The sequence below is a fragment of the Python bivittatus genome, unplaced genomic scaffold, assembly GCF_059951505.1.
Source record: "Python bivittatus isolate LINGU-HERP-01145 unplaced genomic scaffold, Pbiv_v1 ctg000690_np1212, whole genome shotgun sequence".
Lineage (NCBI taxonomy): Eukaryota > Metazoa > Chordata > Lepidosauria > Squamata > Pythonidae > Python > Python bivittatus.
Genome location: NW_028277096.1, coordinates 16,615,036 through 16,639,789, shown reverse-complemented (window position 1 = coordinate 16,639,789; position 24,754 = coordinate 16,615,036). Strand labels below are relative to the sequence as shown.

General features: G+C 42.5%; 1 protein-coding gene across 1 annotated transcript in view; it reads left to right on the top strand.

Annotated features, from left to right (window-relative positions):
* The window catches only part of KSR1 (kinase suppressor of ras 1), a 138,005-nt gene extending 118,540 nt beyond the window's left edge, over window positions 1-19,465 (top strand). Inside the window, exons 13-19 of the mRNA XM_088152570.1 lie at window positions 585-967; window positions 3,945-4,041; window positions 4,706-4,839; window positions 7,955-8,086; window positions 9,740-9,875; window positions 10,834-10,967; window positions 15,306-19,465. Coding sequence (XP_088008696.1) covers window positions 585-967; window positions 3,945-4,041; window positions 4,706-4,839; window positions 7,955-8,086; window positions 9,740-9,875; window positions 10,834-10,967; window positions 15,306-15,384 — 1,095 coding nt within the window. The 3' untranslated portion in view covers window positions 15,385-19,465. The remainder of the gene's footprint in view (window positions 1-584; window positions 968-3,944; window positions 4,042-4,705; window positions 4,840-7,954; window positions 8,087-9,739; window positions 9,876-10,833; window positions 10,968-15,305) is intronic.
* The last annotated feature ends 5,289 nt before the right edge of the window (window positions 19,466-24,754 follow it).

Below are 24,754 nucleotides of genomic sequence, written 5' to 3'. Positions count from 1 at the left end.
TTCTCCACTCTGTCTTACCCTCCTTTAGTATGGTTTCTCCTTCCTTCCCACACCATAAACTCAAAATTCACTCCTGCTCTGCAATATTTTGGATTGCCCAACATGCCCATATTCCATGTATTGGGACTACAGTCCCCAAAATTCTGGAAGATGGAATCCCAGCATGTCTGGAAAACATGCAACTGGAGAAGGCTATGTTATATGATATCCTTTACATCACATTATAATGATCTGAATAGGAAGGCAGTTCAACTATCAAACCAATGACCTAAAGAAGATCATGGGCCTTCCTTTGCTGGAAGGCAGAGGTTGATGATCCATCTGTTGGGCATGTTGTAATTTGGATTCTTGACTGAGCAAAGGTTGGCCCCGCCAATTCTCATGTTATGATTATAGTTTGTTTGGTGAATATGTAGGTAACCGTAAAAGCTGAACATAAGAAGCCCTGGATGAGAAAGGGCAGAGGATGGCCCAGATAGATACTGCTACATGGTTGGTTCTGTTTGGGGAAAATGTGGTGGGATTCCAAGTACTGGAACTGGCATGTTCATCAGCACTGCCATTGTTCCCCCTTTCTTCCCAAGCACGTGGAAGACCAAGAGCAAAACAAGTTGGAAGCTGAGGACGATGAAGACGAGATTGACGACCTGCCGACCCGGCGATCTCGATGGCGGGGGATGATCTCACGCAAGGCTAGCCAAACCAGTGTCTACTTGCAGGAGTGGGATATTCCCTTTGAGCAGATTGAACTGGGTGACCCTATTGGCCAAGGACGGTGGGGCAAGGTGTACCGGGGGAGATGGCATGGAGAGGTGGCCATCCGTTTACTGGAGATAGATGGGAACAACCAGGACCATCTGAAGCTCTTCAAGAAAGAAGTGATGAACTACCGGCAAACCAGGCATGAGAATGTGGTGCTTTTTATGGGTGCTTGCATGAACCCCCCTCATCTAGCCATCATTACCAGGTAAGGATCATAATCTCGGTAGATCTCAGCCCATTTGTTTGTTTTGATTTGTATGGCCGCCCATCTCATTGTCATGACTCTGAGTGGCTAGCAGCAATTCCAAAATACAACCTAACAACAACAGAACAGTAAATACACAATCAACAGGATAAAACTATAAACAAGCATCAGGATAACCATCTCACAGGCTTTGCCGTACATTTTAATCCCTGTGCCCTTTTTTTAAATACTCTTAGTAAGTTCAACAGCCTTAGGTTGCATTTTAAGATACGCTGCAAAATTTTACGTAACTCCAATTCAATTTTAGTAGCTGTTGGGAAAATTAAAAGTGGCAGTTTATTGTTTTAACAGACAAATGCCATGTTTGATGTCCAAACCTCCCATGTTCTGTGCCCAAGACCTGGATTTTTGGAGTAGAACTGGCAGCATTTTTAAGTCCCAGAGGCCATCCCCATGATTGCCTGAAATCTTGTGAATTATCCGTTTTTAGCCATCTCTCCTCAAAATCTCATACAGCAGTATTGTCCAAACTTGGCCACTTTAAGATGAGTGGACTTCAACTCCCAGAATTCCCCAGCCAGCCATGCTGTCATACGGGGTTTCACAAGATTTGAGTCTACCCATGTGAGGAATTGTGCAAAACAACCAAACTGTGGTCCTGGCAATCACATGAGGGTTGTTTTTTTTAATTCAAAGAATATTGCGATGGGGCAGTGATACCCATGATCCCTGTGGCCAACCAGTGATTTGGATCCTTGGGAGAAAATTCTTGGTAAAAAAAAGGAGTTTATCTTATTAAGACTGTAACCAATGCTTTTTCCAGTTCTCAAATCCATACCATTAAGTTATTGAGTGTTCTAAATGCCGAATCTGTAGGAAGGACTCAGTTTCTTGTTGAAGATTAACTGCGTAGTCTTGAGTAATTTACTACAGAGAACCTGAGTGATCTGCCAATTGAAATGCAGGATGGAAAAGGGTCCCATGTGGCTGCAGAAGAATAAGTAGGTTGAACTACCTGTGCTGTTTTCCTCCCCAAGTGGAGCTTTAAGACTAAAAGCCATTGGTATCATCAAGCAAACTGAGATGACATTCTCAAAGAAAAAACAAATAAAATGAAAATCACGCATATTGCAGGATTAGTCTCTCCCTCCATCTTCTATTTCTCTTTTAAACCTGTCTACAACCAGTATTTATCTGCACCAATCATAACACTAAACTGGGTTCATACGTTGCCCTATTAAGCCGTGGGTTGTTTATCCATGAATGGTTGAATAAGCTGTAATTGCCAGGGTTCCACATCCTGTCCTAATTACACCACGGTGATAGTTTACAAGCTATAGTAGGTGGAACCATGCAACGCTAAAGCCAAAACCGAGTAAGACGCATTATGCTTTAGTGCAAGGTATGAATTCAATCTAACTGTGGTTAACTTTTGTCAGACTTAGCAGCTTACATGTATATTGGGTTGGAGTTAAAGATGAGTTAACAGACAAGATGAGACAGTCAAAGTGCGAAAATTTTCTACAGTGACCTTCAAAAAGAGGAGGAAGAAGGAGTTTTGCTTATGAGCCAAATTCATTTCTTAGCCCTCATTTGACAAAAATGTTATCTCTGCCCTATATCCAGCTGGGTTGACTTTTTGGGAGCTATTACAGTTGTGTTAATTCCTGTGATATATGATACTTCCTTGAAACAATATCTAAGCCTAAGGTGCTGAATGTGCTGGTGCAGAGCGCCTGTAATATCTTTTGCAAACTCAAAAAAGCTATTTTCCCCCTGATTTTTAAAAAAGGGAAAATAATTTTGTTGCAATGTTTAAACAAGAAATCCAAAGAAAACAATCATTGATGGCCCCACTATGATTGATATTCTGCTCTCTCCATGGGGTTTGTATATTTTAAATTTTTTGATAATATTTATTTTAATAATTACTGTACTTTTTATCTAATTATTGTTTTTTATCTATTTGCTGTTTTATTTAATTATTGTACACCACCCAGAGTCGCTTTGTGTGAGATGGGTGGCTATATAAATTAACAGATTAAAAGAACAGCTCAATTAGTTATAAAATTATAATACCAAAACAAAAATAAAAAAAAATCAATAGAAAAAAAGTGAAATATGTACATACTAAATTGATACATATCCCCTAAATATGTCACATATTTATTTAATAATTTAATTACAATATATCAAATTACACATACAAATATGTGTGTGCTTGCAAAATATTATGCAATCTTTTATTTATTTATTTGATTTATCTCCACCCGTCTCCCCCTAATGGAGATTCCCTAATCTATGCTGAAGGGAATTCTGTTGTGTTATTACTTTGGGTTAATGCTAATGGAATTTCTAGTTTTTAAAAAATAAATGTCGTAACAATGCCAGTGTTGAATACTTACTGTAAGACAACTGGAGATTTATTTTTAGATCTGTATATTTTTAAGATATAATTTTACTTCCATAGTGGGTAGTTGCAATAGCCTGCAATTTACTTTCACTAGATTCTGCTTTGAAACCTTGCTAAACTGTAGTGTTTTGAGAATGTCATCCATGACTTATTCCACTAACTGGGCAGACTTAAACCAACTTTGTTTCTGGGACAAGCTGGGTTTTCATGGCAGGCACAGCTAGTTTGGACAACAGGATGGAGGTATTTTGGAATTGCATGAAGGAGGCTGTGCAGAGGTCCAGATTCTAAGGGGAAAAGTCATTCAGAACGTGTATGGGCACAAAAGTATCATCTATCAGCATCTCCTTAACCCAAGCAAGTTCTCCTAGGATTGTTCCAGCTGCAGACAGCAGCCAGAAGACCCCAGGAAAAGACACAGCTTCTTTAAGGAGTTGCTGGTCCCTGCCACTCCAACCCATCTCTGAATCCAGATCACTGCACCACCCTAACCTGTACTGCTTCTACAATAGATTTCAGTTGTTGCTAAGTTTTCTTTGTAATGTATTTGTCTGTGTTCCTTAGTTTCTGCAAAGGAAGGACGCTTCACTCAGTAGTCAGGGATCCCAAAACACCTCTGGATATCAACAAGACCAGGCAGATAGCTCAGGAGATCATTAAGGTAAGAAGAAGTTTGCAGAGGGATCTGTGTTGAATGTCCTCTGAATAAGACAGCTGCTCTTCTCAAGCTTCATTCTGGTGGAGGAGAACAATTTCACTGAACTGGACTGCAGTTGTGAGAGAATCTCTGGATTTTACTTAGGCGCATTCATTTTTTATTATGTTTCCCTATCTCTTTCTCCTTCCACACAGTGTTTATTTAAGGCTACATTCTCTTCCCCTGAGCAGACTCATAACCTTGGTCCAAGCAACAGGACCTATTCACTGGCAACAAACCTAGATGTGTATTCATGATTGTTGGCTGTGGTGGGGTCTGAAAATAACAGGAATCACAGGCTTTGCTGCTGCCGGGCACCTTTAAAAGAAACCACCATTGAATCATTGTTTGGGTGTTCCCCCGCTGTGCTAAACTATTGCCATTTAACCATGGTTTAGTAAACCACAATATCTGAATTCACACACAAAGCCATTAACTGTGGTTTACAGTGGTTAACTTCACACAATTTGCTAAGTAAAAGTCAAACAACCCACCTATGTAGTGTGAATCTGGCAATTGAATGGATTTTGAATGAACACTGAAACAAGATTGAAACAATTATATATTTTTCTGCTTAACATTCATTCTCCTATGCATACATGTATGTGTGATTTTTTTTTCCCTCTAGGGCATGGGATATCTTCATGCAAAAGGGATTGTGCATAAAGATCTCAAATCCAAGAACATTTTCTATGAAAATGGAAAAGTTGTGATCACTGACTTTGGCCTGTTTGGAATTTCCGGGGTGGTTCAAGAAGGAAGGTAGGCCTCCCACGACTGCAGTTTCTGTTAGTTTTTCTTTGCTGTCAGGTTCAAGATCTGCGCCACTGACACGCTGTGGAATGCAGAGTCCATCCAATAAAAGTATTTCTTCTGAATTCATAGGATCTGTACTCTTATTTTATTGCAAGCCACCCAGAGTCATTCAAAGTTGGGCAGCCTCTAAATCAGTGCTTCTCAATCTCAGCAACTTTAAGATATGTGGACTTCAACTCCCAGAACTCTCCAGCCAGCATATCATATTAACATAATTGGATACTTAACTATTTGTACAGTGGTACCTCTACTTACGAACTTAATCCATTCCGTGACTCTGATGGCAAGTCGAGTTGGTCGCAAGTCAAAGTAAATTTTCCCATAAGGTTCAATGTAATTACCGTTAATCCGTTCCGGCGTCCGCGGACCACGTGTCAGGGGCGGAAAAACGGCCGCTGACCATGCGGCAGGGCAGAAAAAATGGCCGCGGACCACGTGGAACGGGCGGAAAAATGGCTGCGGACCACGTGGAACAGGCGGGAAATGGCCACAGACCACGTGGAATGGGCAGGAAAATGGCCGCGGACCACGTGGCACGGGCGGAAAAATGGCCGTGGACCACGTGGAATGGGCGGAAAATGGCTTGTAAGTCGAGGCGAGTTCGTAAGTAGAGGTAAATTTTTGGGGCCGGAGCTGATCATATCTCGAAAATTTCGTAAGTAGGGGCGTTTGTAAGTAGAGGTACCACTGTATTTGGTTTCTTTTGTTTTGGGTTCGTTAAAAAAAACGAGACTGATACTGATCTTCAGTGCTTCAAACCATTTGTGATTAGGAAACTGTTTCATCCTCTATGGACTTGATCGGGCTTTTCAAAGAGAGTTTGCAGATTCAGGTCTTGACACCCATAGATGAGATTATCTGGAGGAAATAAAAATGGGGATCTTCTCAGTGATAAGCTGTCCATAATGGTGACATTTCCATCTAGTAGAAATTCCCCAATGTTTCTTTTATTTAACTGGATTTAAATCTCAGCTTTGCTGCTTTCAAATTTATGGGTCTGATCTTATGTTGGAAACTTTCACATTGATATGACAAATTCTTGTCCTTACTGTTTTTAGCAATGTGTTTTACAGGTAGTCCTTGCTTAATGACCACAATAGGGACTGGAAAAATTGGTCATTAAGGAGGGTGGTCATTAAGCGAGTCACCATGTGATTGGACCCAATTTTATGACCATTTTTATGACAGTTGTTAAGTGTATCACCGCGGTAGTTAAGTGAATCATGTGGTCGTTAAGTGAATCCAGCTTCCCCAATGGACGTTTTTGCCAGAATTAGCTTACTGACCATTGTAAAAAGTTGCAAATCGCAATCACATGACTGCAGGGTGGTCGTGTGATGGTTTGAGACAGTCATAAGTGCAACTACAGGTCGTAAAGTGCTTTTTCCAAGGCTGCCGTAACTTTGAACCATCATTAAATGAACAGTCATTAAGCGAGGGCTACCTGTATTGTTTTTTGTCTGATCTATTTGGCCATTTTATTACTGGAAAGCCACTTTATTCCAACAAAAATAAAATGCTGATTAACTTGTGTGATATGCAACGAGTCACGCATTTTAAATTCTCTATGACATGCAGCTAATTTTAGAGCTTTTAAGTCATGCTTGTTTTTGACTCTTCACCGGTTTGGCACGGCCATGTAGGAATTTTAGTAAGCCAATGAGCCACATTTTTCTCTTGTTTGTTTGGTTCCCAGACTGGCTACTAAGACAGAACAAGATACGCTTGTTCTTTATCACCCTTTTTGGTCAAAAGCAGCCTACTGTATTTCAAGGCTCATTATTTGCACAAAATAAGGACTGCCTTAAGTGCCACTGATTCAATGCAAAGATTGTGGGCTCTTGTTCTGAACCCTCGTGTTGAATTCAGTGGGATCCACGCCCTTCAATTACAGATCCAAGTAAAGCTGTGTGGAGTTGCAGTCAAAGTGCTTATGTCTGAATGGAACATACCTGGTTTTCCTTGTAGGGCTAAAATTCACTATGAGAATTAGTTTTCTAAGACTTGGAGTTCAGAAATGAAAGTGGTAGAGGCTACGTTGGGTTAATGTTTACTGCCAAGGACCTTAGCAAGCAAACGTATGACTGGTCAGAATATTGTCCAGTGTTTCCACACTACAGTTGGCCTGGCCATCTGGTCCTTCCCTCATTGGACTTCCTGTTCTATGCCATCAACACTTGATGGCTGGTCTGCCAATGAGATGGATCTTTTTGGTTCTGGACTGATCAGTGACAGCAAAGGATTAAAAAAATCCATGGCGACAAGATTTGAGTCAGTGTTGTTATGGAGAGGCTTAAGAGAGCCTTATTTACCCCCTCCCCATTTGTTCCCCTTTTTCACTACGAGGCAAGGGAGATGGGCACTCCCACAGAGGTCCTCCCTTTCTAGGACATCATCTCGCTCCCCAGTAAGCTGTTCACATGTTAACAAGGGAAAAGGTGAACAAGTGGGAGATAGCCAAAGATGACTGGGTGGCTAAACCATGTCTCCTTAGTTAGTTAGTTAAATGGGTCATTTGCATGGGTGAGGAAGAGTCTTCAATAGATCTTCTCCCCCCCCCCCCATTGTTTTAAACTAAAGATTGGACCTAGGATTTTTGCATTCAAAAGTGTGGGTTTTACCATGGGGTTGTGGCAGTTGCATCAGCCTGCAGACATCTCTTCTTTGTCCCTACAGAAAAGTAATTCCTGGTAGATGGAGCCTAGGGGTGGTAACACGCAAGGTGGGCCAGCACTAGAAGGGGGAAGGAAAGTTGGCAAGCCATGGGGCCTGGTGGATGCGAAGCATGATGCAGATCTGCACAGACTTGCAGGACCTGCTTTGTTCCTCATTAGGAACAGTATGCCAACAAACCAAAGCTCCAAAATCAAAATTAATTTTTTTCAATTCCAGAAATATGCAGAAATCCATATAGTTTAAGATAGTAAAGAATCATTTTGTTGGTGGAGCGATTACCTACTTGGGAACCAGGGTCTTTGCTGACTTGGTTCAAGCCCACCTGAATTCCGCCAGCTCTACCTGCAGCCGACCCCTGTTTTCATCTCCTCCTTTCTGATACCAGGCGTGAAAATGAACTGAAATTGCCCCATGACTGGCTGTGCTACCTGGCTCCTGAGATCGTGCGTGAAATGGCTCCTGGAAAAGATGAAGATAAGCTGCCCTTCTCCAAAGCTGCTGATGTCTATGCTTTTGGGTAAGAATGAGAAAAGGTCATAGCAGGTGCTTCTTCTCAAGGTCAGCAAAGATATCCTGCCGTTCTGGAAAAACCGTGGTGTGGCCATCTGGCAAAAGTTAAGCAGGCTTGGAAGGGAGACAATCTGAAAACCCCATATAGGTTATTTGGAACTCTGCTAGAGAAGGTTGGAAGAGAAACACAGTCAATGCTTTGGTGACACCCCGTGTTCTGCACTAAAAAGGCATACTGTGTTATACACAATCATGAATTACATAGCAGGAAGACTAATTTTCCTCCCAAATTATTACCTTTAAAAATGGAGGGAGGGGTGTATCTTTGATTCATTGCTCTTGGCATTCTGGTTCCCAAAGTTTACCTCCAGCTATTTAAACAACATTCCCAATGGATGTTTTGGACTACAACTCCCAACAACCCTAGCCAGCATGACATTTTTTCAGAGAATGGTAGATAACTCAATTTTAAGATGCCAAACTGAGGAGACTACCATAATGTATTGGACTAAGATTAAGGAGTTCAGGTACATAGGATCACTGGTAGCATTTGCACAACATGCTACATAAAGCTAAAATAGGGGTAAATCACAGCATCATAAATTGTAGAGTTGGAAGTGGCTACATCTAGTCCAATCCTCTGCAACGTGTAAACAATCCTTGAGAGGTGGTGGTCTACCCTCTTCTTAAAAACCTTCAGAGTTGGAGAACCTACAGTCTTCAAAGGTAGACTATTGGATAGCTTGTTGTCCAGTGTTTTATGGGAATCCAGTTATTGTCATAGTATATGATGCAGTCTACTTAGATCCTTGATGAAGAATCTAGTTTTGTGCTACTGCCTGAGATCAAATGACTAGGCATATGCAGATCTCTTTGGGTTGTTCTTGTTTAAGCTTGAATACCTCATGAATTCTTACACATACAGGGTGGGTGAATATTGTGTATTTAATGAAAAAGAGTCCCTGATTGCCAGTGGATGCTTTGACTCAAATATAAAGTAATAAATATAAATCATATCAATAATAACAACAACTCAACTATAGGACATACAGCAATGATCCTACTTTATTACAGTTTTAGATCAAAATCCATAGAATCTTAAAAGAAAATACATACATAAGTAAGTATATTAGTTCAGCTCCACCTCAGGTACCATGCTATGGTAACACCTAGATGCCTAAAAAACTTTCTTTTGTAAGCAGGTGACTTTATTGCAGGCTTAAATGAGTGTAAAAGCAGTATTTTGCAACAGCTTGGGTCACCTTCAGGATTCTGTCAGCCAAAAACTTAAAAGTATAGAATTCACCAGGTTGCCCTGGCATTTTATTTATTTATATCCCACCTTTTGTACAGAAGCTCAGGTGGCAAACATGGCGTTTCCTCCTATGAGAATTAATCTTCCAGCTGATATTTGAAGACCTCTAGCAAAGAACTTGCTACTTCATGTGTGGTGGTCTGCTCCACTGGCTGACAACTCATACAGTCCAGAAGTTTCCATTGAGTTTGAGCAAGCTAAAGGAGAATGAATGAATGAATGAATGAATGAATGAATGAATGAATGAATGAATGAATGAATGAATGAATGAATGAATGAATGCCCATTTGATGGCATGGCTGTCAGCATTGCTGAACTTGACCTTGGAACTGCTTTGTCTCTCAGGACCGTGTGGTACGAGCTCCAGGCCAGAGAGTGGCCCTTTCAGAGCCAGCCAGCGGAGGCCTTGATCTGGCAGATTGGAAGTGGCGAAGGAATGAAGCACGTCCTGCAAGCGAGTAGCCTGGGGAAAGAAGTCGGTGTAAGTAGAAGTGGGCTCTGCCCTCTTGGCCAAACTCTACCCCATGGCCTCCAAGAGTTTGAACCAGGGAATCTTGGATCTGTTGTTTTGGCAGAAAGACCAGGGCATTTCTCAGCATGGTCAGCCCCAACTAGGGGCTGCCTGGGGCCACAGAGGAAGGGGTATATTTCCCATTTACACATGCTGCCTTTGGGTCACTTGGAGGGGTGGGGCTTGAATTTAAGAACTCAAACCCCCAGGAGCCTTTCCTTGGGCATCAAAATATGGTTCCTTTGGGTTGATTTGGTTTATATCCCACATTTCATTCAGGAACTCAAGGTGGCACATATAGTACTTCATCCTCTTTTAAAATAACTCGCAATATGTTCTCCTGTTTCATCCCACCCAGTTCCCCAGGACAGCTACTTCACTCTGCCTAATGGCAGGGCCAGCCTGATTTCTGAACCTCCCCTTCCCCTCGCAGGGGCCCAAGTCAATGTACCACCCCCTGCAGCTGATGATAGATTATACAGGAAGACCTTTGGAGGTGCAACCACAGATATGCTTAATTCATGTGCAATTGGGGGCCATATTTTCTGCACCCAATTCATGGCTGCAGTCATGGACATGACTGAGCCTGAGGTCTGTAGTCTGAGACTCAACTTCAGTCTGGAAAAACTCGAGGTCTAGTCTTTGGCTTTACAGTTCCTCCCAAGCCCAGGCTGGTTTGAGGCTCCATCTCTCTGCACTCCCCGTAAGAGCAGCTCTTGGAAGTAGCTTTCCGCAGACTGACAGCTTGGACTACAACTCCATTACCACAAGGGATTATAGATGTCATAGTGCAACTTATCGGGGCAGCTTCCAGTTAACCCAGGCTGTTTTTAAACTTTGTACAATTTGGGCTCTTCTTAAACAAATGGTTTTGTTCTCCAAGGATGCTGTTGGTTAATTTTTTTGAAAAGATGATGTCATCTTTTAGGAAATCCTCTCGGCGTGTTGGTCTTTTGATGTCGCAGAGCGGCCCAGCTTCACCCTCTTGATGGAGATGCTTGAAAAATTGCCAAAGCTCAACCGGAGGCTCTCTCACCCGGGACACTTCTGGAAATCAGCTGAGTACGTATTGCCCTGTCCTTGTGTTGCCAATTTCCAGAAATTGCAGGTAATTAGGCTGTTGGTTGAAGAACAAATAAGCCATGCTCCTGGGACAGCAGGATTGGTAGACAGCTCCATATTCAGGATAACATACTAATGGGGAAGCCCTGTGTGTGTTTACCAAATGAAGTGGCCATTGAATCAAGTGGGACTTCTTTAAAAACATTATAGTATCATCTGACATTAAATCTGCCTCCTCCTTCTCCTCCCCCACCCCAATTGCTCTTTCTTTCACTTTCAGTTGTTCTCAGTGTGGGCTTGACTGTGCCTAAACAAAAATTTCTGATAAATCTTGTGCCATTTAAAGATAAATTTATTATACCAATAGTGACAGTTCAGGGAAAAAAGGAAGGAAGGAAGGAAGGAAGGGAGGGAGGGAGGGAGGAGCCCCAAACTTCATCCACTGATGAATGAACAAAGGGGATCAAAAATTAAAAAATCAAAAATAGCAGCAAGAGAGACCTGTAGGAAAAAGAAGAAAGGAACATTTAATAGAAAGAAGCTCTATGTTTCGGATAAATAAGACTTTATAACAAGCACAGACTTAAAACACTTTAAGCCCTTAATATTATTAGCAGACTATAAATACAGTGTTCAAGCACTGTGGGTTTTTTTTTTATTGTTTTAAACATTTTTCTGAACGTTTTAGTGCTTTTCTTTTTCTTTTTTTGCATTCTGAAATTTTCTGTTCTGCTTTTTTTGCTCAGAGCTCTTGTGGTCAAAATTCATCGGTGGCTGAATTGTTAGTAAGATACCTATGCACACGTACACAGCAGGGGGAGATTAGAGAGAAATGAAATTCAGGGTACCTACTGCAGTTCCCATCATAATCCATGTATGTAAAGTAGGAACAAAGCTACGCTGATGAAACCACAGGTCTTAGTGAGCAAATCAAACTGCAAGGCAGACCATTTGGCCAGCAGGGGAGTAAAAGTCCATCAGTCTCATGAAGAAGCCTAACAGGTTTACGTGCAATGCTCATAACAAACGAGGGACCACCCTGTGGATACCCCTAAAGTCTAGACAGAAACCCTCTTAGCCAAAATGCAAGCAGCAGGGGTATCTGTCTTAATCCCTTTTTCCCATCCTGTCCATGAATGCTGTGGGCATCTGATGGCATGTGAGAAACATGGACCTCACTCCCCCATCTCTTCCCCCCCCGAAACATCATTCACCAGCTGGAGTCTCCTTGCTTCTCAGCTTCCCATCATTTCACACCAGAGAAACCGTATCTGGGTTCACTCGTTACATGTGGCTTCCTCGATGGGGTATATTACGTGAATCTAGCTGTCCAGGTTTACAAACCATAGTTTATGGCTCTGCATACAGCCGAGTTTGGCTCATTCGCCAAACCCTAGTTTAGTCTGAGATGTGAACCCAGCCACTGGTTCCTAGTTGAAAATCTTCTCCACCGCCTTGAGGGTTCAGAGATGTTGGGAATATCTGAGAGGCATGGACTCCTCTTTCATCAGGATCTTTCATAGAATCCTAAGCTCAAATAATGATGATAATATCCAAAGGGACCTTAGAGGTCTTCTAGCCCAGCCTCTTGCCCAGAGAGATAGAAAACCTCAGACTCTCCCAGACCCATATTTCTGTGGGATCAGTTCAGTTAGGAAAGTGAGTGCGAGTGGCTAAACACACAAGCCTCTTTCTTCTGTGCTTCTGACCTTTGCTCTTGAAAGACCTTTTTAACTGTGGACTAACTCTGTTCCCTTCTGTGTGTCTCCTTCCTTCTACTTTCTCTCTTGCAGGTTGTAGCTACTGGTGCAATCGCTGAATTTCCCCTTGCATGAGCACTTGTGTCTAATCTATCCAGCAGCTCGGAGAGTCACTCTGCTCTTGTGCGCACGAGCGTGTGCACCCGCTTTCTGTTTTTAACCCCTGAGTGCCCCTGATGCTGCTAACGGCTCCTCCTTCTGTCCCGCCTCTTTTCTCGGTGTGGGCTGCTCGTTTGATGAAATAACCTGCCTGTAAGAACTCTGCCTCTCACTAACACTGAACCGGATGAGTCCTTCCACTCTTGCAAGCTCGTTCAGCCGGATGCAATCCCCTTGCTGGTGGCCTCTCCTTGGAGCAGCCCACCCTGTCCAGTCCCACCCCACAGCGCGCGCTCTCTGCACTCCTGCCACCAGCCTTGTCTGCAAGGTGTAAGCAAAAACAAAACACAAAATCCTAACAGCAACGTGTGCTTGTCTTTTGTAGGGGAGTTTTAAAATAAAGACATCTTGTACTATAGTGTGTATTTTGACTGTCCAGCAAGAGAGACATTAAAAACCTGTGTTGATTCTTCCATAACAGCTCCAGTGGGGCTAACTATAAATGTACACATTTTTCCCCTACCCGCCCAGGAGAAGAATTAAGACTAACTCTTAAAACTCTGAACAGATGATGAGTGATTGTAACAAGCGTCAAGTTGGCTAATTTTTCACTGTGTCCAAGTGGTGAACCTTTGCATGTTTCGAAGGAAGTGGCATCTGTTCCGTTGTCTTTTAGATATTGTACACCTTTCTTGTTTATCACTTTAACATATATTCTGCCTTTCTGTACATGGAAGAAGCGTTGCTGCATGAAAAAGGGGGTGGGGGGGAAGAGGAATGCTTTTTGAAGATCGTGCTGTTTGCATTATTATTTGTATTAAAAGCAAGAACATTTTTAAATGGCTGTCCAGTTGAAATGGGGGCAACAGTTGAATGGGAAATTTTAACACGAAGTCATTTTACTGATTTACAATGCAATCCTGTTTATGTCTGTTTTAAAGCAAGCAGGGATACCATTACAGCCTAAATGTTTCGACGGTTCCAGTTTCACCCATGGCATTTCTCCTCCATGGGAATCTTCTCATAGCAGAAAGCAGTGGAGCGAATGAGTACACCCATTTGGCCCATCTGTTGCAGAAGGAGCTGAGTGGGTGATACGGTGGCTTAGAGCCCAAGGGATTCAGGGTCTTCCAATTCCAGCTTTTCTTCCATAAGGAAACTCAGACAGAAAGGCCCAAACTCTGACAGCTAGAGGGTCCTGGGTTTCATTCCTCTTGGCCATCCAAGCAGCCAGGGTACATTTTTTCACAGATAAGAGTGAGCAAAGGGGCACACCAGAACTGTCCAGCTAAATATAAAATCCTTTCCTGTGCTCATATTTAAACATGGCCCATAGATAATGCCCATCACACTATTCCCATTCATGATGAACGAAGTTATAATCAAGAGCAGAAAAAGAAGTAGCGGGCCAAAGAAATAAAAGGTAGAAGAGGAAAGAAAAGGAAATCTAACTAAATCTAGTTGGCAGCACCATCCCCATACTTTCCGTGTTTTTCTATCCCTGTTTCCATCTTGTCCATACAATATTTCCTGTCTTCCCTGTTGCTCTATGTTCCTGGCCCTGCGCTTCCGAACCGCTTGAGTTCAGCGATGGAGCACGTCATTTTTATGCCAACAGTCCCAGGTCACAATCCCAGTATCACCAGGGTGGGCTAGGAAAGTTTCCTGTCTGAAACCTGATTAGGTTGGTGCCCATCAGTGATATGAGCGATATGAGGTTTGCTGGCCAATATTGAACATCCCCTGTTCCAAGTGGCATCTATTCAGAGTCTCCTAAAAAGCATTTTCGTATCGGAGCTGCAGGAATCTAGGTGACTGCTAGAGGGCAGCAAGGAGATGCAGAAACCCTTTGCTGCCATCGTTGCTGCCATCTAGTGGTCATCTGACATTTTGCAGGATATATATATAAAACCCATCCATCCATCCATCCAAAGAAAGGGAAAAAAATACATAAAAGTGCTTTAACATAAAAGTGAAAAAGTGTGTGTATATGTGTGTGTGTGTGTGTATACACACACACACATACACACACATATATATATATGTACAAGTTTTGCAGCTTATATATGATAATCATACCTGTCCTGCCATGGCCAGATCTGGGACCTCTTTCCTCTGCTGATTTCCTTGGTCAATGGTCAAGACCTCAAGACGACCTTGGTCAAGATCAGTTCCCCAAGACACTCAATAGTCTAGAGCGACCCTGCTTATAGGAGAGGGGTGTGAACAAGGTTCTCTTATCCTGAAAATTATTTTTCTGTGAGAAAATGTCATGGAAGAAAGTCCCCAGTTGTTCAAAAAGAAAACACATGGAGTGCGCATACATTCCCTGCAAGAAAGCTTCAACTTCTTGCTTTCTGTGTTGGAAACTAAAACCAGTTTGTTCATAGCATTTCAATTTGCAATAGGACTTAACATGTACCTGCTAACTGTTCCTTTCCTCCCCCCCCCCATTTCTTCTCCTCCTCTTCCTCTTCAGCCTTAACAGTAGCAAAATGGTCATCCGGTTTGAACGATTTGCTCTGGGAGATCTGGAATCCAGTAATCAAAAGATATAGCTTGCTGTGTTTTAATGGTCCTTTGCTCGCGTTTTCTCTCTGTGCCGTTCACACGCCCGGGAAAACCTGTTTGCGATCTTAAACAGAGAATCCCCACGTTATGGAAGGAGAAGATGGTGAGACCGCACCCACGCTGCCCTAGCAATATGGATGTTTGATGTATCTGCTTAAGTCTGGCTTCGTTTCTGAAATGTTTACATTTGGATGACTTTTTTCTCTGTGAGTTAATGGTTGATAATAAATGTGATAAAAAAGGTGTTTTTTTAAAAAACAAACAAACATTTTCACTTTCACTGTTCTTCTGTCAAATGATTTGGGCACTATTTAAACCGTACGGTTACAAATCTGGGTTTTGTCGGTAAAGAGCCAGTTTGGTCCAGTGGTGAAGCCCCCAGGCTAGAAAGCAGGAGACGGTGAGTTCTAGTCCTGCCTCAGGCATGAGAGCCGGCTGGGTGACTTTGGGCCAGTCCCTCACTCTCAACCCAACCCACCTCACAGGGTTGTTGGAGGGAAAATAGGAAGAGGAAGGAGGATTAGATCTGTTTGCCGCCTTGAGTTATTTATAAAAATAATAAAACCCTAACCCTCCTGCTGGAAGGTTTTGACAGGCCTTGGGGTGGGGGGGTAGCATCTGTATGCTGGATCTCGGCTGTCTGCAAGGCGCTGCTTCAGCACCTCCAAAGACCATTGCCAGCTTGGAAAACTGTGGGCCCCTTTCTCCAACCTTCCCTGCCACGGTGCAGTTTGAAAATATTATAATCCTGCTGGGTAAGAGATTGTGTATGAATCTCTGAAGCTGCCAAATTGAACTGGGTTCTGGGTGAGCGTGAAATATAGGATATGTCACACAGCCATCTTATCTGGAGACCTGAGATGGGATGTGGCTATACGTCTGACAATTGCCATCTTAACTTTAGTCCTGTCGAGGGCCTCTGAACGGCACAGCCTAAAACACCCAACAAGCACCCGGTTAGGAAAAATTGGCTTAGAAGCGAAGACTGTAGCTGAAAATATTTGAAAGCGGACTTTTCATTTGGGTGGGGGACATCTTGGAGGGATAAAAGGTAAAGAACCCCTCAGACTGTGTTTGGCTCCTGGTGGTCACGTGCATCCATGTCATTTTCTTTGCAAGAAAGTGAAAATGGCTTACCCTTGACTTCTGGAATCTTTTTAACTACCCAATCCCTTTCTTTGTGATCTCCCATCCCAGGCGCCCAGTCTTCTAATTTCCTTTCAGGTGTATAAATCACCATTTATCTGCTGCAGGTTGGAATCACAGTTCCTCCAATTTCAGAGGGCAGGGATGGGATGGGGGTTGAGGTAGTCGTGTGTGTACATGTGTGCAATTCTTGCACACTCCTGCACAGCCACTAGCTTCTCCTGTGTAACAACTGCTTCACCTTAAGGCATGAGTAGAGAAACCTGTACCCTCCAGGTATCGTTAGACTCTAGATCCCATCATCCTGGCCTCTTGAAAAGAGTGATTACAGTCTGTTCAACCACTTTTGGAGTAACATAGTCCTGCTCCCTTGTCACAGAATGTTGAAGCACTGGTTATTCAAAGCTGCCCTTTTTATGAACACAATAAATATTAAGCTGAGTATTTAGTTTATTCTAGGCCCAAATCTTAGATTGTTGGGTACAGCATTTTCTCTTCTCTCCTTTTTTCCAAAACATTTTTTAGATTTAACATTCTGTTTTTTCCAGAAACATAGAATGGGGTCTGGAAGCGATATAAGTGGTATAAATGTTCTTTTTCCACCTCTCTCAAGTGATCAATGAAGCATGGAGAATGGAAATTGGAATGGTGTTATTAGATGGGTTATTTGCTGGTGATATTATGGGCTCAGTCCAATTGTGACACTGTACACCATCCTCTGGAGGCAGCTGTTAGTATCGGAGACCCATTGCTCCAGCCATTTGGTTAGGAAAGGGGGTAGCATGTATGTACAATATAATGTACATACATTATATGTATGGGGACTATATGTGGGTTACAACTTGATTCACTTGGCTTAGATCAGTGTTTTTCAAAGTTGGCCACTTTAAGATGTGTTGGACTTCAACTCCCAGAATTCCCCACCCAGCATGCTGGCTGGGGAATTCTGGAACTTGAAGTCCATACATTGTAAAGTGGCCAACTTTGAAAAACACTGGCTTAGATTATATGCTCCACCAGAGAAAAACTAGGAACTGTTTTACAGTCCTGTTTTCCCCGTATACTATAATGTTAGGTATATTTACATCTGTCTTATTTTTCTTCTTGAGATTTTGCACAGATCTGTTTCATAAGCTTTTCAAAAGCAGTGAATATTTTCCCTGTCCAGTAATTTCATTCATTTGATGTATTTATTAAACTGATATGGTTTAAAAAAAAATGAGAAAGTTGCATTTGGCAAATTTATCTTAGGAGGGAGGAAGAGAGAGAGATTGTGTATATGTGCACACACGGGTGTGCATTGTTCAGCTGTTAGATTATATTTCTAATCACCCCAACCACCGACTAGTTTGGCTAGGGCTCATGGGAACTGTAGTTCTACAACATCTGGAAGGCTGCTATAAGGAATTTACTAGCTGGTGTTTTCTTACATTCTCAAAGCAGCAGTACAAACCCGGATAGATACATCTTAAATCCTGGTTCAGTTTTCTCCTTTCCTTTCCCTTTCCCTTTCCCTTTCCCTTTTCCTTTTCTCCTCTCCTCTCCTCTTTTTTTGCATTTTGCATGGGCTTGTTCCCATGCGCTTGTTGGACCTTTTTATTTTGCTCACTTGGGCACAAAACTGGAGGCAACTAGAAATGTATCTTTGTTCAAAATGAAAGCTTTGATCAGAAAGCCAGCTTCACCTTACATGATTCAGAATCCCTGCAGCACATTACTCCTACCAGCTCCTCCTCTTCCTCCTCATAGCTCCTATTATCCTTGTTTTTTCGAAAGAGTCTTGCTGGATCAGACTAAGATTCACCGTGTCCAGCTTTCAGACCACGTGCTTCTCTTTGATTATGAGAGATGCAGGATGAGAGGCCTCCCTTGTTATTCTCAACATCTGCTTCCATGTGGGCTTGACACTCTCTTTATGTACCAGCTATGACGCTACTGTGGCTAATAGGCATTTGTAATTTAGACCTCCATGACTTTGGCCTGGTTTTTCTTTGCATTTACCCTTTAAAAACACTGAATTTGATCAATACAAAAGTGTAATTCTTTTGAGCAAGCGGAATAACCTAACGCCATCTCTGTCTTTGCCTGCCAGGACCTTAGAAAAGTTGCCCGCAACTCACAATTCTTTTTTAATGTGCCAGAAGGGAAAATTACAAAATGGAGAGGACTCATACCAGTTGTAATTGTTGTAATGTGAATCTAATTAAGTTAAGGTTATGTACTTGCTCCACTGAATTCCTTTGTCCTGGGTCACGTGGCACCCCAAACTAAGTGTGGTCCCCAGCCCTAAAACAACTGATCCCCTCTGCTTTCAAGGCAGAGGCGCAGGTTCTGCTCTCATGAACCACCTCTGTTTACATTGGTATAAATCCAGGGACTCCAGATCTGCCAGCAAGTGAGGAATGGGTCTTTAGCACTTTTCCCCCATCTAAGGGGGAAGGCGTATTGCATGGCCAAAAATAAATAAATAAATCTGTGCTAGCGTTTGTTAACTACTCTTTTCATGGTGATTGTAAGAACGTGAATTAGCACTGTGAGATTGTGTCTTTTTGATGTTTTTTTTTTTAAAGGGAAGCACATCTGTACATTAAGAGTCTCCCTAGTTACACCTTAAACCATGTACGTAAATTTTAAGTCTGTAATATTGGTGAAATTTTACTTTTTTTTCCTTTCTAAATGTAAACTTTGTACAGTAAATACACACACCTATATATAAATATATAAATATATAAATATTTTCTATCAACTAAGTTTGTCTTCCGAAATGGCTATTAATTTAATTTAAAAATGGTTAGTGTTAACGAGTTCTGTATTAGTTTATCCAACTGTTGAGAGGGGGGGAAAGTTTGAAAAAGAACATTCTATGCTAATGAAATTCTGAATATTTTAGAGTTTCTCTAAATGAATAAAATTTTGCTCTGGATGAAACAGCTGGTGTGATGACTTTTTAAAAAATAATGCTGACTATTTCTCTGGCTGTGGGATGTCACTAAAATATAGCTTGTGTTAGGACAAGTATAGTTGGGAGTGAGGATCCACACAGGTTGTTGTTTAGTCGTTAAGTCGTGTCCGACTCTTCATGACCCCATGAACCATATTGCGCCAGGCCTTCCTGTTCTTCACTGCCTCCCTGAGTTTGCTCATGCTCATTGTTTCAGTGATGCTATCTAACCATCTCATCCTCTGCGGTCCTCTTCTCCTTTTGCCTTCAGTCTTTCCCAGCATCAGGGTCTTCTCCAAAGAGATCTCTCTTCGCATTAGGTGACCAAAGTATCTGAGCTTGAGCTTCATTATCGATCCTTCCAATGAGCAATCAGGGTTGATTTCCTTTAAGATTGACTGGTTTGACCTCCTAGCAGTCCAGGGGACTCTCAAGAGTCTTCTCCAGCACCACAGTTCAAAGGCATCAATTCTTCAGCGCTCAGCCTTCTTTATGGTCCAGCTCTCTCAGCCATACATTACTACTGGAAAAACCATAGCTTTGACTATGCGGATCTTTGTCGGCAAGGTGACATCTCTGCTTTTTAATATGCTATCTAGGCTTGCCATAGCTTTCCTCCCAAGGAGCAAGCGTCTTTTAATTTCATGCCTGCAGTCTCCGTCTGCGGTGATCTTGGAGCCCAAATAAATGAAGTCTGTTACTGCTTCCATTTCTACCCCTTCTATTTGCCAGGAATTGATGGGTCCAGATGCCATGATCTTAGTTTTTTTAATGTTGAGTTTCAAGCCAGCTTTCGCACTCTCCTCTTTCACCCTCATCAAGAGGCTCTTTAGTTCTTCTTCACTTTCTGCCATTAGGGTGGTATCGTCCGCATATCTGAGGTTGTTGATGATTCTCCCTGCAATCTTAATTCCGGCTTGTGATTCTTCCAGCCTGGCATTTCTCATGATGTACTCTGCATATAGGTTAAATAAGCAGGGTGACAGTATACAGCCTTGTCGTACACCTTTCCCTATTTTGAACCAATCGGTTGTTCCATGACCGGTTCTAACTGTTGCTTCTTGGCCCGCATACAGATTTCTCAGGAGACAGGTAAGGTGGTCTGGTACTCCCATCTCTTTAAGAATTTGCCACAGTTTGTTGTGATCCACACAATCAAAGGCTTTTGCATAGTCAATGAAGCAGAAGTAGATATTTTTCTGGAACTCTTGTGCTTTCTCCATGATCCAGCGAATGTTGGCGATTTGATCTCTAGTGCCTCTGCCTCTTCGAAACCCAGCTTGTACATCCGGTAGTTCTCGGTTCATGTATTGCTGAAGCCTAGCTTGTAGGATTTTGAGTATAACCTTGCTAGCATGTGAAATGAGTGCAATTGTGCGATAGTTTGAGCATTCTTTGGCATTGCCCTTCTTTGGAATTGGAACATAAACTGACCTTTTCCAATCCCGTGGCCACTGTTGCGTTTTCCAAACTTGCTGGCATATTGAGTGAATTGAATCCACACAGGAGGATTCTATAAAAAACATCAGTAGATGTTTTCAGCAGTTCCTGAAAAGGAGCTGGGATCCTTTTCTTCTGCAAAAGATACATATTGTGTCACTAACTTTCTGGACTTTCTGTGGTAATCCATGGGAGTCCATAGAGGGCAAATGATATGGGTGTTAAGACATCACAAGTGAAATAACACAACTCCTGTTCTCACATCCAACCTCATGATGGAACTGATGCAAATGACACAATCACATCATTTTTTGGAAGTCATCATGATACACATATCATCACTGGACATCTTTGTGTCTTATAATGGATATCTCTTTGGATATCTATAAGCCTGGAGACAGAGGTGGTCCAAGAGAGACTTTAGGCTTGGACTTCAAAACGCTTCAAGAAAATATTTCTGAATGAACTGAAAAACCGTAGCATAAAGCAGGAGGACCAACGTGTACCTTAGACTCACAAGCAATTCTCCATGACCCTCTTTGTAGTTCCCAGAGCCCTTTCAAAGTGCGGGAGGCCAAAAGTATTGGTCCTTTTTTGCATGTTTAGGGGTTGGGGGGGAATTAAAGAACAAAAGGTCATACACATGAGGTCTCCATTTGACTCCTTATAATTTCAGAGCCTCGGATCTGGCATCTACCTGGTATGGACATAGAATTGATAGAAGTTATGCATTCGTAAGCTATGAGGTCAAGGCCTTCCAGGAATAGGGAACTAGTGAAGAAGGGGGAGAGAATTATAAGAAGTGGACCATTTTTATATTGCTAAGGTTGAGAAACACTGGCCTAGAGACTTGTGACAAATGGAAGGCAAAGGATAGCTGAGTCCTGAAGGAGACCATGGATAGTTTGCAAAGCCGTCACAGCAGCAGCCTACCTCCAACCCAAAATCATAACACATCCTGGTGCCCCTTCCTCTGCCATAAAAAGTCAGGGCTTCCATTTGCTGAATACATTCTGGCTCCAAAGTGGTTTTCTTCCAGACACACCGGTAGAAATATTGGCGTGCTTAGCTTTGCTGATAAGTAGGCAATAGCTAGTAGCCACCAGCCAACAATAGCCATTAAAAAAAAAAAAGAATGGTCTCACTATGGGTATCCCCTGGGGAGACAGCTAGTCGAAAGAAGATGTGGAGATATCATTGCCTTGCTTTCAAAACTACGTAAGAATTTACCCGAAATCTGTTCTGAACGATAAGGCAGGCTTTGCATCCCCTGCTGCTTTATTCCAGCTAAAAAAAAGATCTCTTTTCTAGTTTACGCTAATTTTAGATTGCTAAGCAGCTGCTGAATCTTGCCCTTTCCAAAGATGGATAATTAATAATCATTTAAAGGAGGATTGCACTTAAAAAATAAAACAATTTAATCTTGGGCATATACTATTTCATGTGATGACTCAGTAGTGCCTGATTTAGGCCAAATGATAACTTTAGTTTACAGGAAGTTATTACTGTAACTGCTATAATTTGTTGAAAGAACTTGCTGAAATCTCTGTGGCTGAAGTGCATTGTTTTTCGAAGTGGAACATTTCTCATTGGCGTTCTAATGCAGGCTGAGAAAGAAGAAATAAGCGTGCTGGCTTCATGGCAACCTCCCGAAACTAAAGATTATGAAGAATGTAGTCTCTCTCTTGAGATCGAACTGGGAAAAATTTATTCATACACTTTCTCAGAAGTTGTAAGGAAAAAGGTAGTCCTCGCTTAACAACCATTCATTTAGTGAGTATTTGAGGTTACAATGGTGCTAAAAACAGTGACTTACAATTGGTAAGTCAAAGTAATGACCATCCCAGCACCCCTGTGGTCATGTGATTGTGATCCAGGCGCTTGGCAACCAGCTCGCACTTATGACAGTTGCAGCATCCAGCAGTCACATGATTGCCATTTGCGACCTTCCCAGCCAGCTTCCAGCAAGCAAAATCAATGAAGAACTATGTGATTTGCTTAACAACCACATGATTCGCTTAATGACCACAGCGATTCGCCTAACAACTGCCACAAAAACAGTCATAAAATCAGATCCAATTCGCTTAACAACTGCCCTGCTTAACAACCAATTTTCCGGTCCCTATTGTGGTAATTAAGTGAGGACTACCTGTACACCAGCATCAAGGCGCAAGGTCTGGTGGGCCGATACAAACCGTAAAGAGAAAATAAAACAGCAGACAAAGAAACCAAATACTGCTTCCCAAATTCAGTTCCAGTTCAAGACATTTAAATACCATTCGGCACCAATGAGGGTTATTTCAAATAAGCTAGAATCCTCCCTTATCCCTGGGACTGATTCCAATTGTCAAAAAGGGCTAAAAACTGCTCAAATGTGTTTTGTAAGGTCTGGTTGCATATTTAGCCTCTCCACTCGATGGCGACCCCGAGCTCCAGGAGCCCTGCAGCTTTTTGTCCACTTTGAAAAAACACAGTCTTGGGCCATTATCTGACCCCAAAGTCCACTTGCTCTGCCTCTCCAGGTCCTGATCCTCCAGGCTGAGAACAGGGGGGTGCCTTTCTAACAGTTTTAAGGTTATTCTGAGCACAAAGCACACGGCACAAGACACCTTGTTCAGCTTCAGCTAGTGGTTGATTGGTGCCAAGGAAACGGATAGGTGAAAGTCGCTGATCATTTGAGGGAGGCATGTTCTGGGCACAGTCAGTCTCCCATTAGGGCAGAATCCAATGGCCATCCTCCAACTCTCCAACCTAGAGGTAAGGGAATTCCAGTAAGGTGGCATCTTTCTTCTACGAGCCATTAGGTGGCCCCTTCTACTGCCACATCTGCTCTTCGGTGCCGTCTGGAAATAGGATCTGTTCCTTCTGATGGGCTTTGCAGTGTGCAACAGCCACCTGTATAAGAACATATACAACTTCCAACAAAATGAATACGGCTGGGGTTCATCTGATTTCAGCTCCAGCTGCTGTGAACAGTCCCTGCTTTTTCCACAATGCCCCACGCGTATACAAAAATCCAAAAACATATTTAAGATCAGTACAGACATTGAGAGTGTTATCATCAGCCAACTAGAGAGCTCGGATCGAAGCCAAGAGTTCTGCTCTCTGGGCGAAGGCTCCTAGGAGCAAAAGGTTAGTTGTCATTTTTTTGTTTTTAGCACTTTCCCATTGAGTGACAAACTCTGCGTTGCCGCTTCTGTGAATCACACTGTGGCTGCCACCAACAGAATAAAATGCAATTCAACTTGGTGTCATCCAGGGATCATCTCCTTGTCCAAAAGTGGTCACTGCTGAGTGTGGCTTAAAGGCTGACCCAAAGCTAATTTCTCAGCGTCTTTAACAAGAAGACAAGTTGCTGCTACACCCCCCTTGCTCATGCAAGTAAAGTCCTTCTCCAAGTTGGGCAGGGGGCTGACAAGAGCTTGGGCTGTACCTGCCAAAAGGCTGCGCTACCATCTGGCACAACGTCCAAGTTCCTCTCTAACTGTCTGGTTTGATTCTGCAGCCAAACAGGACAGACTCAGACTCCAACGGATAGCTAAGTCTGCAGAAAGGATCATTGCAACCCGCCTGCCTTCTCTAGAAGAACTGTATACTGTGAGGGTCAAAAGGAGGGCAAAGAGGATATCTGCAGACTCTTCCCATCCTGGATATAAACTGTTCCAACTTCTTCCTTCAGGACGGCACTACAGAGCACCATATATTAAAACATCTAGATACTGGAACAGTTTTTTTCCCTCGTGCCATTGCTCTGTTAAACACTACATGACACGATATGTGCTGGACAGTGGCTTCTCCCTTTGGAAAAGTTATTTTACTGTGTAGTGTTA